Source organism: Trachurus trachurus (genome assembly GCF_905171665.1).
Source record: "Trachurus trachurus genome assembly, chromosome: 22".
Taxonomy (NCBI): Eukaryota; Metazoa; Chordata; class Actinopteri; order Carangiformes; family Carangidae; genus Trachurus; species Trachurus trachurus.
This window is the reverse complement of record NC_139907.1, coordinates 28,563,907-28,579,076: the sequence shown is the minus strand read 5'-3', so window position 1 is coordinate 28,579,076 and position 15,170 is coordinate 28,563,907. Positions and strand designations below refer to the sequence as shown.

At 41.5% G+C, this 15,170-nt stretch overlaps 1 protein-coding gene across 1 annotated transcript in view; it reads right to left on the bottom strand.

Moving 5' to 3' along the window:
• The window catches only part of kif6 (kinesin family member 6), a gene marked incomplete at both ends in the record, with an annotated part of 67,547 nt that extends 55,975 nt beyond the window's left edge, over nucleotides 1-11,572 (bottom strand). The window contains 6 exons of the mRNA XM_083997639.1: nucleotides 514-643; nucleotides 3,034-3,143; nucleotides 3,285-3,432; nucleotides 7,077-7,151; nucleotides 9,488-9,597; nucleotides 11,513-11,572. Of these exons, the coding sequence (XP_083853765.1) occupies nucleotides 514-643; nucleotides 3,034-3,143; nucleotides 3,285-3,432; nucleotides 7,077-7,151; nucleotides 9,488-9,597; nucleotides 11,513-11,572 (633 nt within the window). The remainder of the gene's footprint in view (nucleotides 1-513; nucleotides 644-3,033; nucleotides 3,144-3,284; nucleotides 3,433-7,076; nucleotides 7,152-9,487; nucleotides 9,598-11,512) is intronic.
• Nucleotides 11,573-15,170: the final 3,598 nt, after the last annotated feature.

The following is a 15,170-nucleotide window of genomic DNA, read 5'->3' as shown; positions in this document are numbered from 1 at the left end:
AGGTGCTCTTCCTGCCCCTGGCTTTCCACGCAAGCGCGTGGAAGAGCAGGGGGTCCCAGAACAGTACCATACCGCCAAATTAAACTTGTGCAAGTAAATAAATATTATTTTGACATAGTGGTCCTGACATAATAATATTTTAGACAGGCCTTTAGGTAGCTTTAATATCCTTTATACAACATAGTGTAGCCGATGTCGATCTGGCCCTCTGCGTTGTGTTTCTCACGGCCTGCCCTAGGTGGGGTTCGATCCCACGACCTCCCGCACCGGAGGCGACGATGCTAACCTCTTCGCCAAGAGGTTGACAACCGCTTGGCAAGTTGGTTAGCACGTCTTTTATGGGTGGAGTGAGTGCACATCCGTTACAATAGCATAGTTTTGATGTATTTTTGTAGACAACAATCCTGACTAAGCAGATTGCATTGATGAAGTGTGACCTCAAGAGGGGAAGTCATACTAGACATTTCTGCAGTACAGTATAAAGTAGAATCACTCTGTTCCCCTTTCTGTTACCTCTGCAATCATACGATTGGTGTCACCTAGGAAAAGTAGATTTAGCGCCTCTTCCTCATTTGCTGACTGCTGCAGTGACAGATTCTTGAGATGGATATTCTGGTCTGGATCCTCCATGATTGCAACTCGTCTGGAAAGAAAAAAAAAACTTGTTGAGAGGAAATTTCAGCATAATGATTGAACTTGAAATAAACTTAAGATTATTAATTACAAAAAAAAAAGATAAAGCAGGGCAAATTCAGTCAAAACCCAAGTAATTCAACACTGAAGCAATTATGAAAACTAATTATGTCAGCGATGTCATCTATTTTCTTCCCACTGCCTTGGCCTAGCTCAGCTCTAAATCCAAACAAACCACATCTGCGAGTCAGTGTGGGCTGCGACCCAGTTTGACATATGTGCTTTATCTGTCCGGGGGTTCACAACTTGATAACAGACGGGACCTGCTTTTAAAAACAAACAGGTAACCGCTCTTAACTCGCATCAGGCTCTGAAATAGTGTGAGCACATGGGTCGGAAATGTCTCCAATGATCTTCTTACCACATCATTTCCATCACATGGCTGTGACAGTAACGCTACTGGGCTAAGATGTCAAATCAGAGACAGAGGAATGACTGGAGAACATATGTAGATAATTGGGTGAACATGTGTAGGTAATTGAGGTAGTGTGACAAAGCAGTATTAATCTCATTGTGATTAAAGGCTCTGCCCTGGCAGAGTTCTTTTCCTAAACAGTCCCATCAGCCCTAAATAGGTTTTAATTATTGTATTTTTACACAAATGTAAAAAATGATCAGGAGCTTAAATTAATTTGCAAGATAATTTGGAGGGTGGAGTGCTGAATGTGTGAGGGGAATGAGGCACGGTGGAGTCGGAGAAAAAAAATGAGAAGAGAATGTCAGAAAGAAGAGAAAGTGTACTGTAGAGAGAGAGAGCCCAACAGTCAAAGAGAGAAATCTGTCAGTGCCACAGCTTGTCCTTGAATCAGCAAGTGTAGCCACAGCATGGTTAACGACGGGCACTGTCTATTTACAGAAGACTGTGATTTGTGGCTATCTAAACCTTGAGCTGGATGCTCTGCAAAAAGAGAGAGAGAGAAAAAAAACTTCAACAGATCTGGTACAAGAAAATACAGCACAAACACCAAAATGATGTGCCAAGATGAGCAAGTACTGGCTCTGACAAAAACTGGGGGGAAATAAATAATTACATAAACAAAGATGGATGGAGTTTAGATCCACAGTGAAAAAGGGACATAAAAGTAAAAAAAATCATCAAAAACTAAAAGAGCAGGAAACGGCGAGACAACCACAAAGACAATGGAAGACAAAGAGGGAAGCAACAAACAACATGAAATGAGTCAAAAAAAGAGAGATAAAAATGAATTTCCTCCAGACCAGTTACAGCAGCAAACAGCTATGAAAAACTATTTTTCCACATGACCCTTTAGCTCTCCACTCCAGTGGCAGAGTCTGCCACTGGAGTGGAGAGCTGAAGACCACATCCATTGCTGTCCCACAGTCTCATTATGTCAGTTGGCAGGTCGTAGTGGGGTGGTAAATACTAGAGTCTCCACATTTCACCACAGTGACTCCAGGCCAGGTTGACAAATGGCTGTAGGGGAATAAGGCTCAGCTAAACCCACAAGTGTTTAGGAGAATAATGGATCCAGTGGTAATTGGTCTATCCAACTTTAAAATTAGACATGAGCGCTTACTGTAAGAAAAGTGAAATATACAGTAACAGTACATCACACTGTATGTGGTGGCACAGGTTCCTGGTTTAACCCCCAGGCCAGGGACCTTTTTCAGGTTGCATGTTCTCCCTGTGCCTGTGTGCTTTCCCTCCAGGCTCTCTGTCTTCCTCCCACAGTCCAAAGACAACACATGCTTAGTAGGTTCATCAGCAAATCTAAATTGTGTGAATGCGATTGTGCGTGCTGTTTGTCTCTATATGTTGGTCCTGTGGTAGACTGGCAACCTGTCCTGGGTGTACCTGACCCTCGCCCTGTGTCAGCTGGGATTGGTTCTAGACCCCGAGAGGTATAGACAATGGATGGATGGATTGATTCCACTGTATGGCTCAGATTTTACAAAGTTATTTTCTATCTTATAGCTAGGGATGTCCCGATCCGATCACGTGATCGGAAATCGGGGTCGATCACGTGGTTTCAAACTCGATCGGAATCGGACGTTACATCCCGATCAGGAATCGGATGTATTACATATCTACATGTCAGGGTTTTCCTATCTGTCTAAAGCGAAGACGGGCCGCAAGGGGGGGCGTATTATTGTGAGATTGTGATATTGTTACATCCCTAGTAGAGCACAAAGAACAGAAAAATAGTGGGATGATACAGTTGATCTACATTAAAAGCTTTACTGCATTGCCAAAGTATCGGATCGGGACTCGGTATCGGCAGATACTCAAAATCAAATGACTCGGACTCAGACTCGGGGGCAAAAAAATGTGATCGGGACATCCCTACTTATAGCAAAAGGAAAGAAAATGATACTAACGGTAGGTCTTCGAGTCGGGAGGCTTCATGTCGGGAATCCAGAAGGTCATATCCCATCTCGTTGTAGATTTCCAGGTAGGAGATGTGTGTTGTATAAAGCATGCTGCTGTCCTGAGGAGGAATATGCATCATGTTGAACTGATCTGGAGCAGTAGACTGATCCAGTAGGATATGGGTATTTGCCAATTAAACTAAAATCTTAATTCAACTGAAAGAAAAAGACAAAAACAGAGCAAATCATGCCGTACTGACCTGGCTGAAGCATTCATACAGGTAGGACAGGGTGCGGGGAATAATGCCTCGATCATTGTAACGCTCTGCCCCTCCTGTGATGGTAAAGGTTTTTCCACTTCCTGTCTGTCCATAGGCAAATATGGTGCCATTGTAGCCACCCAATACACTGCAGTCACACACAGACACAGGAGAGATACTGAGAAATCCCTTTACACTTCATGATATAAGCTATAATAACCTCATAGTTAAAATTCACATCTATTACACATAATTGCAAACACGCAACAACCAGAAAGCTCCACATTTAGCACCTGCGTTCAGGGTTTTGGGTCCTTGAGTGTAGTGTAAAGTTGTGTTCTTGGGTTCAGTACTTCCTTCCACAAGCCCCTTTTATGGACAAGAGAAGCTTCCGCTACAAAACAAGCTTGAAATATAGACTTTTTTCAGGACAATTTTGCATTTCGGGGCTTCAATACAAGACGGACATTACATATGAGCAGCATGGAGGTATTTGGATGTTTTTTGGTGTGTCTTTTTGTTATGAAGACAGTTGGTATCCATTTGCAACCATTATATGGACATGCACTGCTACGTCGAGACCCCCTGTAACTCAGAGAAGCCACGGAGGACTCTGAAACTTCTCCCAGCCCTTAGTCCACATGAGGGTGGAGGGTGAGTGAAATTTCAATTTTGGGTGAACTATCCCTTTAAGTACCACAGATGTCCTTGGAATAGAACTTTGGTTATGAAAGATTACAGTAAAATCCTTTTGAGTCAACAACAATGCCCCACAGATAATAGCCAACACTGTAAAGCTAAAGGTAAGATACAGTCTCACAGTAAAATCTCATCTCATCATTTGCAAAAGCCAGAATGCTATAAATCTGTAAATATAATCATATAGTTGCTGATTTCTTAGTAGCTCCTATGACATCACCATTTTAATTTGCAACTGTCAAGTGCATCCCTACAGGCAGGCACCAAAAGTCTGAATGAATTGAATCTGACTCTTTAAAGCCACAGGAAAAGGTGGCAGTGAGTGGAGAGCTCCAATGGCGACAGACATCTGCTGGTGAAGGAGAAATGTCTCAGAGAATAAGTGAAGGAAAGGGCCCAAACCCACTCAACTAGGCAGGGCCCGGTAAATTTTGGTTTGGCACTGAGCTGCTTCTCTGCACATGCACATGGCAGTGGAAACCAACGGTATCTAGTTCTGTATGAATGAACTTAACATCCAAGATGATGGTACTAATACGAGGTAGAGATGTGTGTGACCCCTCTGTCCTGTAGTGGTGGAAATAAACCAGAGAGGAACAGTGAAGCGACAGAGGGGCCTCTGACACACGAGCTCTGATAAAAGATGAAGATGAACTCCCTGACGTGCTAATGGCAAGGAAACGATAGCAGCATGTTATATGTTTTGAGATGAATAATAAACGAAAGTCAAGCCTCTTGCTTATTCTAATGCAATTGCCGACCTAGTATTTGAGCAGTGTGTGGGTTTCCCTTCCTGTGTGCTGTACAATTCCACACCCTGCATGAGAAGAGCAAGAGGAAAAAACTGCATGTCAGTTTATATAAAACACTACGTCCACTCATGAGGATGGTGGTTGGTTACTCAGCCATTGGGTGTCCATTTAATCTCGCATGAGTCACAGTAATGATTGGCAGTGGGGGAGAAAGACACAAGCTCAGTGTTTAGTTTAATGTCAGTGCTAATGATGCGGGCTGGGCCCTGCTACTGAGGCTTGGGCGGACCCCAATGCTTGTTGCTGTTTACACCTCAGCTTCCCTGGAGACTGGCAACTCATGGTACAGAGGATCCTCGCTCTTCCTGCTCTTTTAATGAGCGGCGGTATGTCCAACATGTTTGAGGTAACACAGCTCTTGAACAGACCCCCGTTCTCCTTGGATCTCAGGCTGCAGGTTTCACAGCTTTGTGAAATGGGATTACAATGCAGATAGAGGGTTTGCCCTGCCAACCCAGCAATATTACATTGGCTCTTCCTCTCCTGCAGCTATTAATGCTGGTTTGTTTTTAAACTACTGTGTTGGGGTTGAAATGACTGGTTTTGGTTACACCACAGCAGAGACAGAGACTAGTGTGTAAGTAAACGAGTTAGAGCTTTTGGCTAAACTTGAAATGCCCCAAGTATGACAGAGCACCAACCCAAACAACGACCTGACAGTTATTGCTAGTTGAGAGGATAGGCGCCTGTGTGTATGAAACTGGGTTTTTGTGTGGTGACAGCAAAAACTGCTGTGATTCTAAGTGAATCTTGCTTAAACCTGAATAAATATTTCCCGACACCAGGAGTTTTAGGAGAAACATTCTGTCAGTCCAAATTTGCATTGATTTAATTTGCAAATTCTGTAACAAGACAGAAGATTTAAAATGTTATGTCTAACAGGCATCCTGCTGAGGAGGCAAGAGACTGACAGCTGAGCCTGAAACATGTGACAGGAAGGACAGACTGATGATGAAGAGTGTCCATAGTCATATCACAGACTAAAAGACATCAAGTCATGGCCTGGTTGTGACTGAAACATTTGAACCTGATGTTTACCATCTGCCAAACAAAGGGGGGTCTGTTGAAAAGCTGGCCGGGGAGGGCAACCCAATACCTAAGTCAGTGAACCCGGGTGAGTCAGGTCAAATATATTCAAGTCCTTAGTCAGCCGATCCAGACGTCTCACCATGTTGTTTATATGTCTCCTAACGGCACAGATAATACAAAACACTTGTGGGATTCCACAAATAGCCCCTATTGTGAGTAAGAAGACTGAAGTGCTGGGGAGATGGTTGGGCCAGATTGAGCCAGGAGGACTGTGATTGGCAAGGAGAACCAGAGGAAGAGCCTTGTGCACACATCTACACGACACGACCAACTTTTAATCACAGGAAATTCCAGCTGAATTCTCTTGTTCGTTGTTTTTCTGTTTGAATCTATCTGGATTTTAGCTAAGTCTAGTCAGTAAGTAACAATCTGTCAGACAGATGGGTTATGTGAACATGCTGTTAACACTGATGAATAACAAAATAGCATACAACTGCATGTCATTGCTTTTCAAGGCACCGTTCTGCAAATTGTGTGATGAATGAAAAGTAGGTGATTGTAGGGATGGATGACATCACAATTCTGCTGGTGCCAATAATAAAGCCTCAGTTACAATATCACTGAGGAAATCTGTTTCATTGAATCATCAGTCATCAAATACAAAATGTAAATTTAAAAGTGACTATATTGCCTAAAATGACAGTGGTCTAATTTATCAATAGGAAATGAGAAACCATCCCTTAAAGCCTATATTTTACAAATCAAATCAGTTTGATATCTTGGCCATCTCAACATTTCAAACACAAGTCATATTTTAACTTTAAAAGAAGCCGTGGCGTACCACATATTTTCATTAAACTGACGGATGTTTACTAATTACTTGCACTGTTGAGGGCCAGATAGTTCTTGTGCATGACGGATTAAACAGCTCGAAACGAGCGAGCAGCTACAATATCTGGTGTAGCTCTATGTTGTGGCTTGAAAACGTTCTCACACTCATGGTGGCACAGTGTGCCATCTCGCCTGCCAGCTCAGTCCACTTAGCGGTTTAAGAATGTAAAGCATGCCAACAATCACAGACACCCTCCATTTCCATGTTAAAGAAAGCTGAGCTTTACTGACTTCCTGTCAACAAGGCTGGATAAAGCCTGTGTGGCCCCGCCACAACACCCAGAGATGAGCACTGCTGGGTACAGGTGTCGCTGACAACTCATTAATACATTTGAAAAGCACAGTGTCACAAAGATTTTACCTGTCTGCAACTGGCTTGGCAATGTTTTCAAATATCTCTTCTTGTTTCGCTGCTTGATCAAACACTTTTTGGAACCTGGACAAAAAACAAAAAGAGCATCACCACCACGACACATTTAGAAGAACAAAACTGATCAGAACATAGTTATTACTTAATTTACTACCATGAAATCTGTGCTCATCCACAAAAATCCACGGCTACAATCACCAACAGCCGTACTGAATAAGCACAAAAAGCAGTCTATTTAATTTCCCAAGTGGATGCGGAGGAGTTAAGTAATTCTGTTTTCTAAAGCAGTCTCAACCCATCATGTTTTATCCCACAGAAAGATGAGAGAGATTTGAGAGGAATCCGCCCAGGAAGATTGTTAAATGTGGAAATTTTATTTCTATAAGGGCACAAGGGAACCTCCACATGCTATTATAAGACTCTGTGGTTTTCAGAGGCTCTCAGTGTCCACTGCTGTCTGACTCCGTAACTGTGAATTTAGGGCTTGGAAGCGTGGCATGGGCCCTGCCCAGAGGGTATATAAGGCTGCAGCCCTCACCACCAGTGTTAAACAGATGTTCTGGCTCCGACTGAGAGAACTGCTGGATGAATTATTCATGGGAATATTTCTTATGCAACTTTGACAGCTTGAATCATGTTGGGAAACACACCTTGTTCTTTGTATGTTGTCTTCATTTATTGTTAGGATTTTTTCTCAAGTTACATCACTTGTTTTTAAAAGGATATTTCAACATTTTGGCAAATTCGCCCATTGTCATAATCCCTATAGTCATAGCAGTAGGTTCATTACCTTTAATTGTCAGTGCAAGCTGTTTTTAGAATGGCGGGGCAGAGACGCAAGCTGCTCAGCTAACGCTACAGAGGCATATGTTATTTCCACGTTTCCCCTATCAAACTCATCAAATACACAATCCAACAACTCCAACTCACTCTGGTGGAAAAGTTGTGACCTGCACACTTTACGCTATGAGATAACGTATAGCCTAATTATGTAACATTATGACACAAGAAGCAAATACTCGGAACTACTTGCGCTTTTGAAGTCACCCTGTTGAGCAGCACGCCGCTCTGATCAGCGCAGTACAGAAAAGAGAAACTATGCAGGATATTTACCTTCATTAAACAGCTTCGGACTAATTGTGATGTTAGATTAATGACTTGTAACTTGTTACAGAGAGAGTGGAGGCTCCTTTCACATCGTGGCTGAAAACCAAACCTGCGATCAGAGCCTCTGACCTGGTGTCTCTTAATCTCTTGTTTATGACAGATACGACTACACACAATACACACATCTTAACATGTGTATGGTAATCCATCGATCCACTGATTGATTATCAAAGGCTTCAAATGCACGAACGGGAGGAGGCTCTGCAAAACAGCGTAAGTGACCGGTCTTGCAGATTCGCAAAATTATGCAATTTTAAATCGATGAAAGTCGTATTTTGATCAACATTATGTTTCAAATTAATTATTTCACTCGTAAACCGTGTAATAAGCGGGATAATGTAGTTGGTCGGTTGTTATGGAGAAATAAACCCCTTCATGTTGAATGAAATGAATGAATGTTCACAACCTCCGACAGGTTGTATTATCCCTTACATAGCGCGGTGAATGCACAGGTCACAACTTGTCCACCAGAGCGTTTTGGAGCTGTTGGATTGTGTATTTGATGAGTTTGGTGACGGAAACCCCAAAATACCAGTAGCCTCCGTAGCGTTAGCTGAGAAGCTTGTATCTCTGCCCCGCCGATCTAAAAACAGCTTGCACCGACAATTAAAAGGTAACAACCTAATGCTATAACCATAGGAATTATGGCAATGGGTGAATTTGCCAAAATGTTGAAATAGGCTATCCCTTTAACTTGACTTATAAGTGAAATGAAGAGCTGAATTCTGCATCTGCAAGAACTTTGCTTTTCCCACATACACTAAAATGACATCATTGGTCATTGTTTTGATGTCTGTGGCTAATCATTAAAAAACACTACACATGTATATGTACCGGTATTCAAATTCAATTCAAATTCAAAACAACTTTATTAATCCCACAAGGGGCAATTCATTTTGAGCAGCAGGTTGCCGTGTTTTATATAGCCTACATGGCCCACAATGTAGCTTCATTTCTAATAAATATAATTTTGAGCTCAATATATTGTAAAGTGATGGTTCTTTTATTCAACAAAATAGACCTGAAGACCCATTTTAGGGGGTTCTTTGGAACAGCGGATAGAACAGCCTTCACTTCCAGCATTACTCTACAGTGCCATGACAGTGAAGTACTGTATACTGTAGCCATTTTGTAGATATAAAAAAAAGCACATCAATTATTATAGTGCACTTCAAAGACAGCAACAGTTACATTTACTTTAAATGAAGCAAATGGAAGGTGCTGTCATACACTACCTGAAGTTGTAGCACTCCCTCTTGTTGTTAACAAAGCCATCAGCCAGGTCTCGGGGCACCACAAACTCTATAGAAGCACCTGTCTCCTGCTCCGTGTCCACAGAATACACCTGAGGGAGCCAGAGACAACAGTAGAGTCAGCCCACAGTGGAACAAGGCCCGCAGCTCAGTCTGTACTGAAGCAGGACAAGGCAGAGGGCTCATTTTCTACAAGAGAATATTTGGAAAATATGTACCTTGACTACAATTTCTGTGATTTGTATGTTGTTATGGTATGCAATACCACATGCAGTGCAATTTAAACACAAGAAAATTCATTTTGGGTCTAAAATATGACTTTGGCCACTTGTGGTTTGGGTATTGCAAGCCCCAAAATGAAAAAAAAGACTTTATGAAGCATATATCCTGTGGAAAGCAACAGAAGAGAAAACCCAATAATGATCGGCATACAGTGTAGACAAGCTCTGCAAATTCACCTCGGCTTGCCAAAGCCAGAGCCATGCCTCAGGGGAGACAAGAAAAACTGTGGAACATTGAACCAATATAGATTGTGCTGTAGCAGAGAAGGACATTTAAAGTGAGGCTGGGTGGGTCAATCTAAACATCCTCCTCCTCTAGGCTTTCACATATGTTCTATCATGTTTTCAATGGACACGTGCAATCACAAGTTCCATAAGGGATACAGTAAGGCCGAAATTATTGGATTGTTTTTCATTGTCACTCCACCTGCAATATTTCATCCGGGCCACTACTGTTCTGTTGTCCACACGAACATGTGCAGAACCTCAAAAGGCCCTGAGGATGTAGCTGTGCTCATTTTTACTGCTGGATATTGTCAGTTAAAGCTACAGTGCAATAGAAACTGTAAAAGCAATTTGATTATTGCTGCTGTGTTCAGAGAATGAACTAGGCTTTAGGGGAAGAAAGCACTTTGCCAGGAGTGTGTCTAATTAAAACTGACAGTATGTGTGCCCAATGAAGACACAACGAAACCCTTACCTGATGGCAGGAGAACATGTCCAGACATGTGTCCTTTATTAGAAAAGAACCACTAGTAAGCTGGTTGATAACCATTTTATTAGCTTGCCACCGTTTGACAGTCCCACCCCAGAATCACAAGTCTGGCACAGTATGTTCACCTTTATGACTGTGACAGAGGCGACAGAATGAACACATCACCGGAACAGATGATATTGTACCAGTTGTGACAAAGACTTATTCAAATACATCAGCTTTTCAGATATAAAGGAGTCAGTGACGTGATTTAACCTATTGTCAAATGGTGCAACCGGTATTTTTTCATAAAAACCTGAGGAAAATACTTAATGTGGACTAAATGTAATTCACTTTTGCAATGCCACATAATTTCATCCCACATTTTTTAGAAAAAAGCTGTGTTTTTAGGAAACTGTATGTTGCCGAAATGCATAAAAATTAAAATAGGCTATACAGTAGAAACACTGCACAAAAAAAAAATCTATTTCAATTTAATCTTTTCAGAAGAAAGTACCATACAGTATACTCTTTACACCATTTGACATTTGCAGGGCATTCAGTCTTATATTTGTTAAAAATGCCTCAAATGTAGTCCTAATTTCAAATGACATAAAACCAACATAAATACAAAATGTAGCTACATTTTAACAAATACGATGCATAGTTGCATGCTGATACAGTGGCTTTTTAAACAAACTATTTTGCCCATAAATTCAGTCAGTCTCATTTGACATTAGTTGCACCTGTGGTGTTCCTGCAATTACAAGCCTGAATATCGCTGTTACAAACTAATATGCTCAGAAAATATATTCAAAACTTTAGCAGGTGGGGAGTTTAAACGTGTGATGTGATAATAAACACTCCACTGTTAACTGGAATCATTAACGTAACAAGCATGTTTCCTATCCGTATGTGACCTAATAACTTTATTTGGTTGCATATCACATATCACCTAACTACAGTAACGTTAGCATTTACGTTCATTTTATCTGAGTTGTGTCTAATGTTAAGTTTTACTTTCCCACTCACCGCTGTAGTTTTCTTGGTGGGCTTAACGCGACCAAATATCTGTATCGTCTGTTTCACCATTGTCCTTTAAAAGAAGTAAGTTACAATTAGTTTGTTTTGTTACTGAAACACATAGCCTAGTAGCTTGGTAGCTCGCGGGCTAACGTTAGCATTTGGACCAAGTGAATTATGCTCCTTGTGGTTTGTTGTAGCAGGTTGCTAGGTGACAGAGGTCCCCCCCCCCCCCCCCCCCCCCTTCCAAAGATCGTCTATAGTAAAGATGATCCCTCAGTGTGAACATCCTCTCCCCCTCTTCTTGGCCAAAATGCCTGATGGTGTGAGCCACAGCCAGGTGGGAGAGTGTGACTAATATTAAAGACACTGTCAGAAAAAGTAAAACAGGGAATCAGAGCTGTTCCATTTTCTATTTATGTGTATTTGTTCCACTAAGCAGGTGTTTTAAGAGAAGAGTTCACAGAGGGTTCAGTGACTCATTAAATTGACAGAGGCCTACATTCAGTAGCCTACTGTCGTCACTCCCCACACATCAGGCAGTTACTCATAAATGTAAAAAGGTGCACCACATGCCAGGTTTGACAGCCATGTATTTGAAAAATATTGGATATTGGATAGGCTACTAATTAAAGTAAATTTTTGCCAAAGCTTTGATCCACCAAAAGCAAAAAGTCTGTGTTTTGGAAATGACAGATTAGAGAAACCAGTGTGTAATAAAAGAGGTTATAGGAAAGGGCAAAATATACACTAAAGAGGAAAAGACTTTAAAGCACATGCTAGTTTTCATTCAGGCACAAACACACAAGCAAGTAAACACATCATACTGTAGCCTACTAGTTGATCTGTAGCTTATAGCTAAACTGGTATTGTGTGATTTAGCCTAAGTCTATATCACTACATTACCAGAGCTCTGCACCATTTGTGACATACAAAGAACAGTTGAAGAGAAGAGGTTATATGAAAGTACATCGGCTTATACAAGGAACCAAAACAACAACAGCAACAACAACATGCTCATCTTAACATCTAGTAGCTAAGTAGGCCTAACCATGGATGTATTATATTATCGGGGGCCTAACTCATAATGATCAGCTGATTTACACAGAACCATATGTCTTGTGTTTGGAAGGGTGGGGTGAAGTTGGGGTTGGTGACTTTGACCCTGTGTCCAATTTCAGTGTATGTGTGTCACGCTGTTTCTGGTATTCCACCTGAACCCTGGATGTCCCCCAAATATAGCCTGCAGGAGGCCTGCTGCCCCCACGCAGCACCGGCAGCGCAGCAGGGAGGCTCCTTGGTTTCATGGTGGCTTTGGAGAATGTATCATGTTTGTTCCAGTGCATTCCTTGGTGCCACAGAAAATGCTTCTTGTGTGGTTCACTGTTTAGAGTTGTAAGTGTGTGTGTGTGTGTTGTGCATGATTATACATATGCTGCCTTAAAAAAGGCAGTTTGGTTTAAATGTGTAGATAATAATACATTATGTTTAGGCTACTGTTAAAATTGAATGGGATCATACAGGAGTGTGGGTGTGTCTGCAGTAAAAATCTGGGACTGCTCTGTATTATGGATTTTAACTTGAAAAATAAAAAGCATGTGTGGGCCAACATTAAAATTAGCCAAGCAAAACATTCAGTTGAGTCACGATAAAGTACCTACTGTATCTCAATTTGAAAAAAATAATCCAAACAGTCCCTGTTTGTGTCCTCTAAAGCCTCAAAGTCCATGTTTACACAGCAGATATTTCTCCAAACTTGAGACTTCAAATTGAGTAAAAATTCCAAGCATAACTTATTAGGACAACCTAAACAGTTGGTCCACTCACACAGACATGAGCCTTCATGAAAGGATCGTGTGAGGACAACCAGTTGGAAAGGATGTATTTCACATGGGGTCCAAGTGGTGTAAGATGCAATGGTGCATTCCATCAAGTTAGTCTGTGTTTGGAATATTTTGTGTTATGTAATGAGCAAAGCCTCTGTGAGGGGGAGAACAGCTTTCTTTCAGACCACTGTTGCTGACATGTTGGCGTTTGCATGAGACGCCGTGCACCTTGCGACCAGTCGTTGGGTTTAAGCAACTGTCAAGTAGGTATACTCCCTTCCACACATGGCTGAACATAAGCTGTGTTAGCAGCACCCTGCAGCAGAGGTACAACTTCAAAGAGACAACATATTTTCAGTGCTTTTAGATGGTGTAACACACTCTCTGGCTGCCATATTGAAGGCCTGCAGCTTGTGGGCAGCTCAGTTTGACCTGACTTCATAAATTGTATTATGCATGTTAAGACAAATGTGTCGACGATCATTTTTGCCACATTAGCCCGGGGAGGAGAAGTACAGTAGTAAGAGCTGTCCATTCACATTAGGAGCCGATTATTCAAGCTGCAACTGGCAGCAGCTTTTAGCCAAGAACAAAGAAGAAAACAGATGCATATTTCAAATCTACTCAGTTTTGTTTAATACATTATTAAATGCATACATGGCCTCTTTCTGAGCAGCTCGTTGGATCTCCAAAACATTAAATAGAAAGTCCTTCAAAACTGAAAGTGCTGTAATTATACAATAGCTTGACAAGAGGATGCAGTTATAGTCAGGTTAGCTAAATATTATCTGTATCTGTCTAACCAGCTCCACAGACACACATGCTGCAGTTTCAAATAAGGACACTGAAGCTAGTGAGGGACGGACATCTGGAATATTGCACAGAAGTATTAGTAAGACATCCCATAGACTGACATTATCATGTGTACTGTTCTTCTCCCATAACCCCTGAAATGATCTTATCGATGATCTTGTTCATATGAGGCTTTTTTCACGGTATGTGACACACAAGTAAACATCTTTGCAGAAATCCTGTTTGCTGGCATGCAACATTTCCCACTGTCTATCTAAGAGCACAAGTTTCCCATGAAGGCCAGAAATCATTCACAAATATGGAAATTATATCACATGATATCAAGTATGAGCGTTCACACACAAAATGCAGCCTTTTCAAAAAAAAAAAAAAAAAAAAGCATCCAGGAATGCCAAGAAAGAAGCAGCCACGTCCACTTTCTACAAAACAATTATACAGTGTAGTTAAATCTGTTTCCTTGACAGAGAAGTGCATGCAGTAAACACCAACCGAGGGCTGGACCGGGCTTGTTTGGGAGCTGTGAACTCTTTTTTTAATATCCTGTTTTGGTCCATGTGTTGTCTTTAGCTTTAACTGGCATAACTGTGGTTTCACCCAAAAGGAGGCAACTGCATGACTGTACTGCTGAGTTCGACACATGGAAATGGAGTTTAGATCTGGATGCAAAACATTTTTACTCTCAGGCCATAAATGACAAACACTCTCTTTTTTTGTCTTGAACAGTTCCAAGTTTTTGCATGCATGCAAACCACTGTGAATTCCTTCCTTTGTCAAAGCGAAACTATTAAAATGACTCAGACTGGTGATTTCCCATCGATTTGACACTTTCTTTTCCTCTTTCACCTGTGTTGGGTTCACAGGAGGATCAGGTGACAATCAAAAAATATGTACTTGTCACAATAGAATTGTCGCCGCGAATGATGACTACACCTTTTGACATGTGCATGCATGTGGGAAGGCACACACATATTCATACGAATAGGCTACATGCTTCATCAACCCTGAAAAGAGTGAGGTACAGTAAAGAC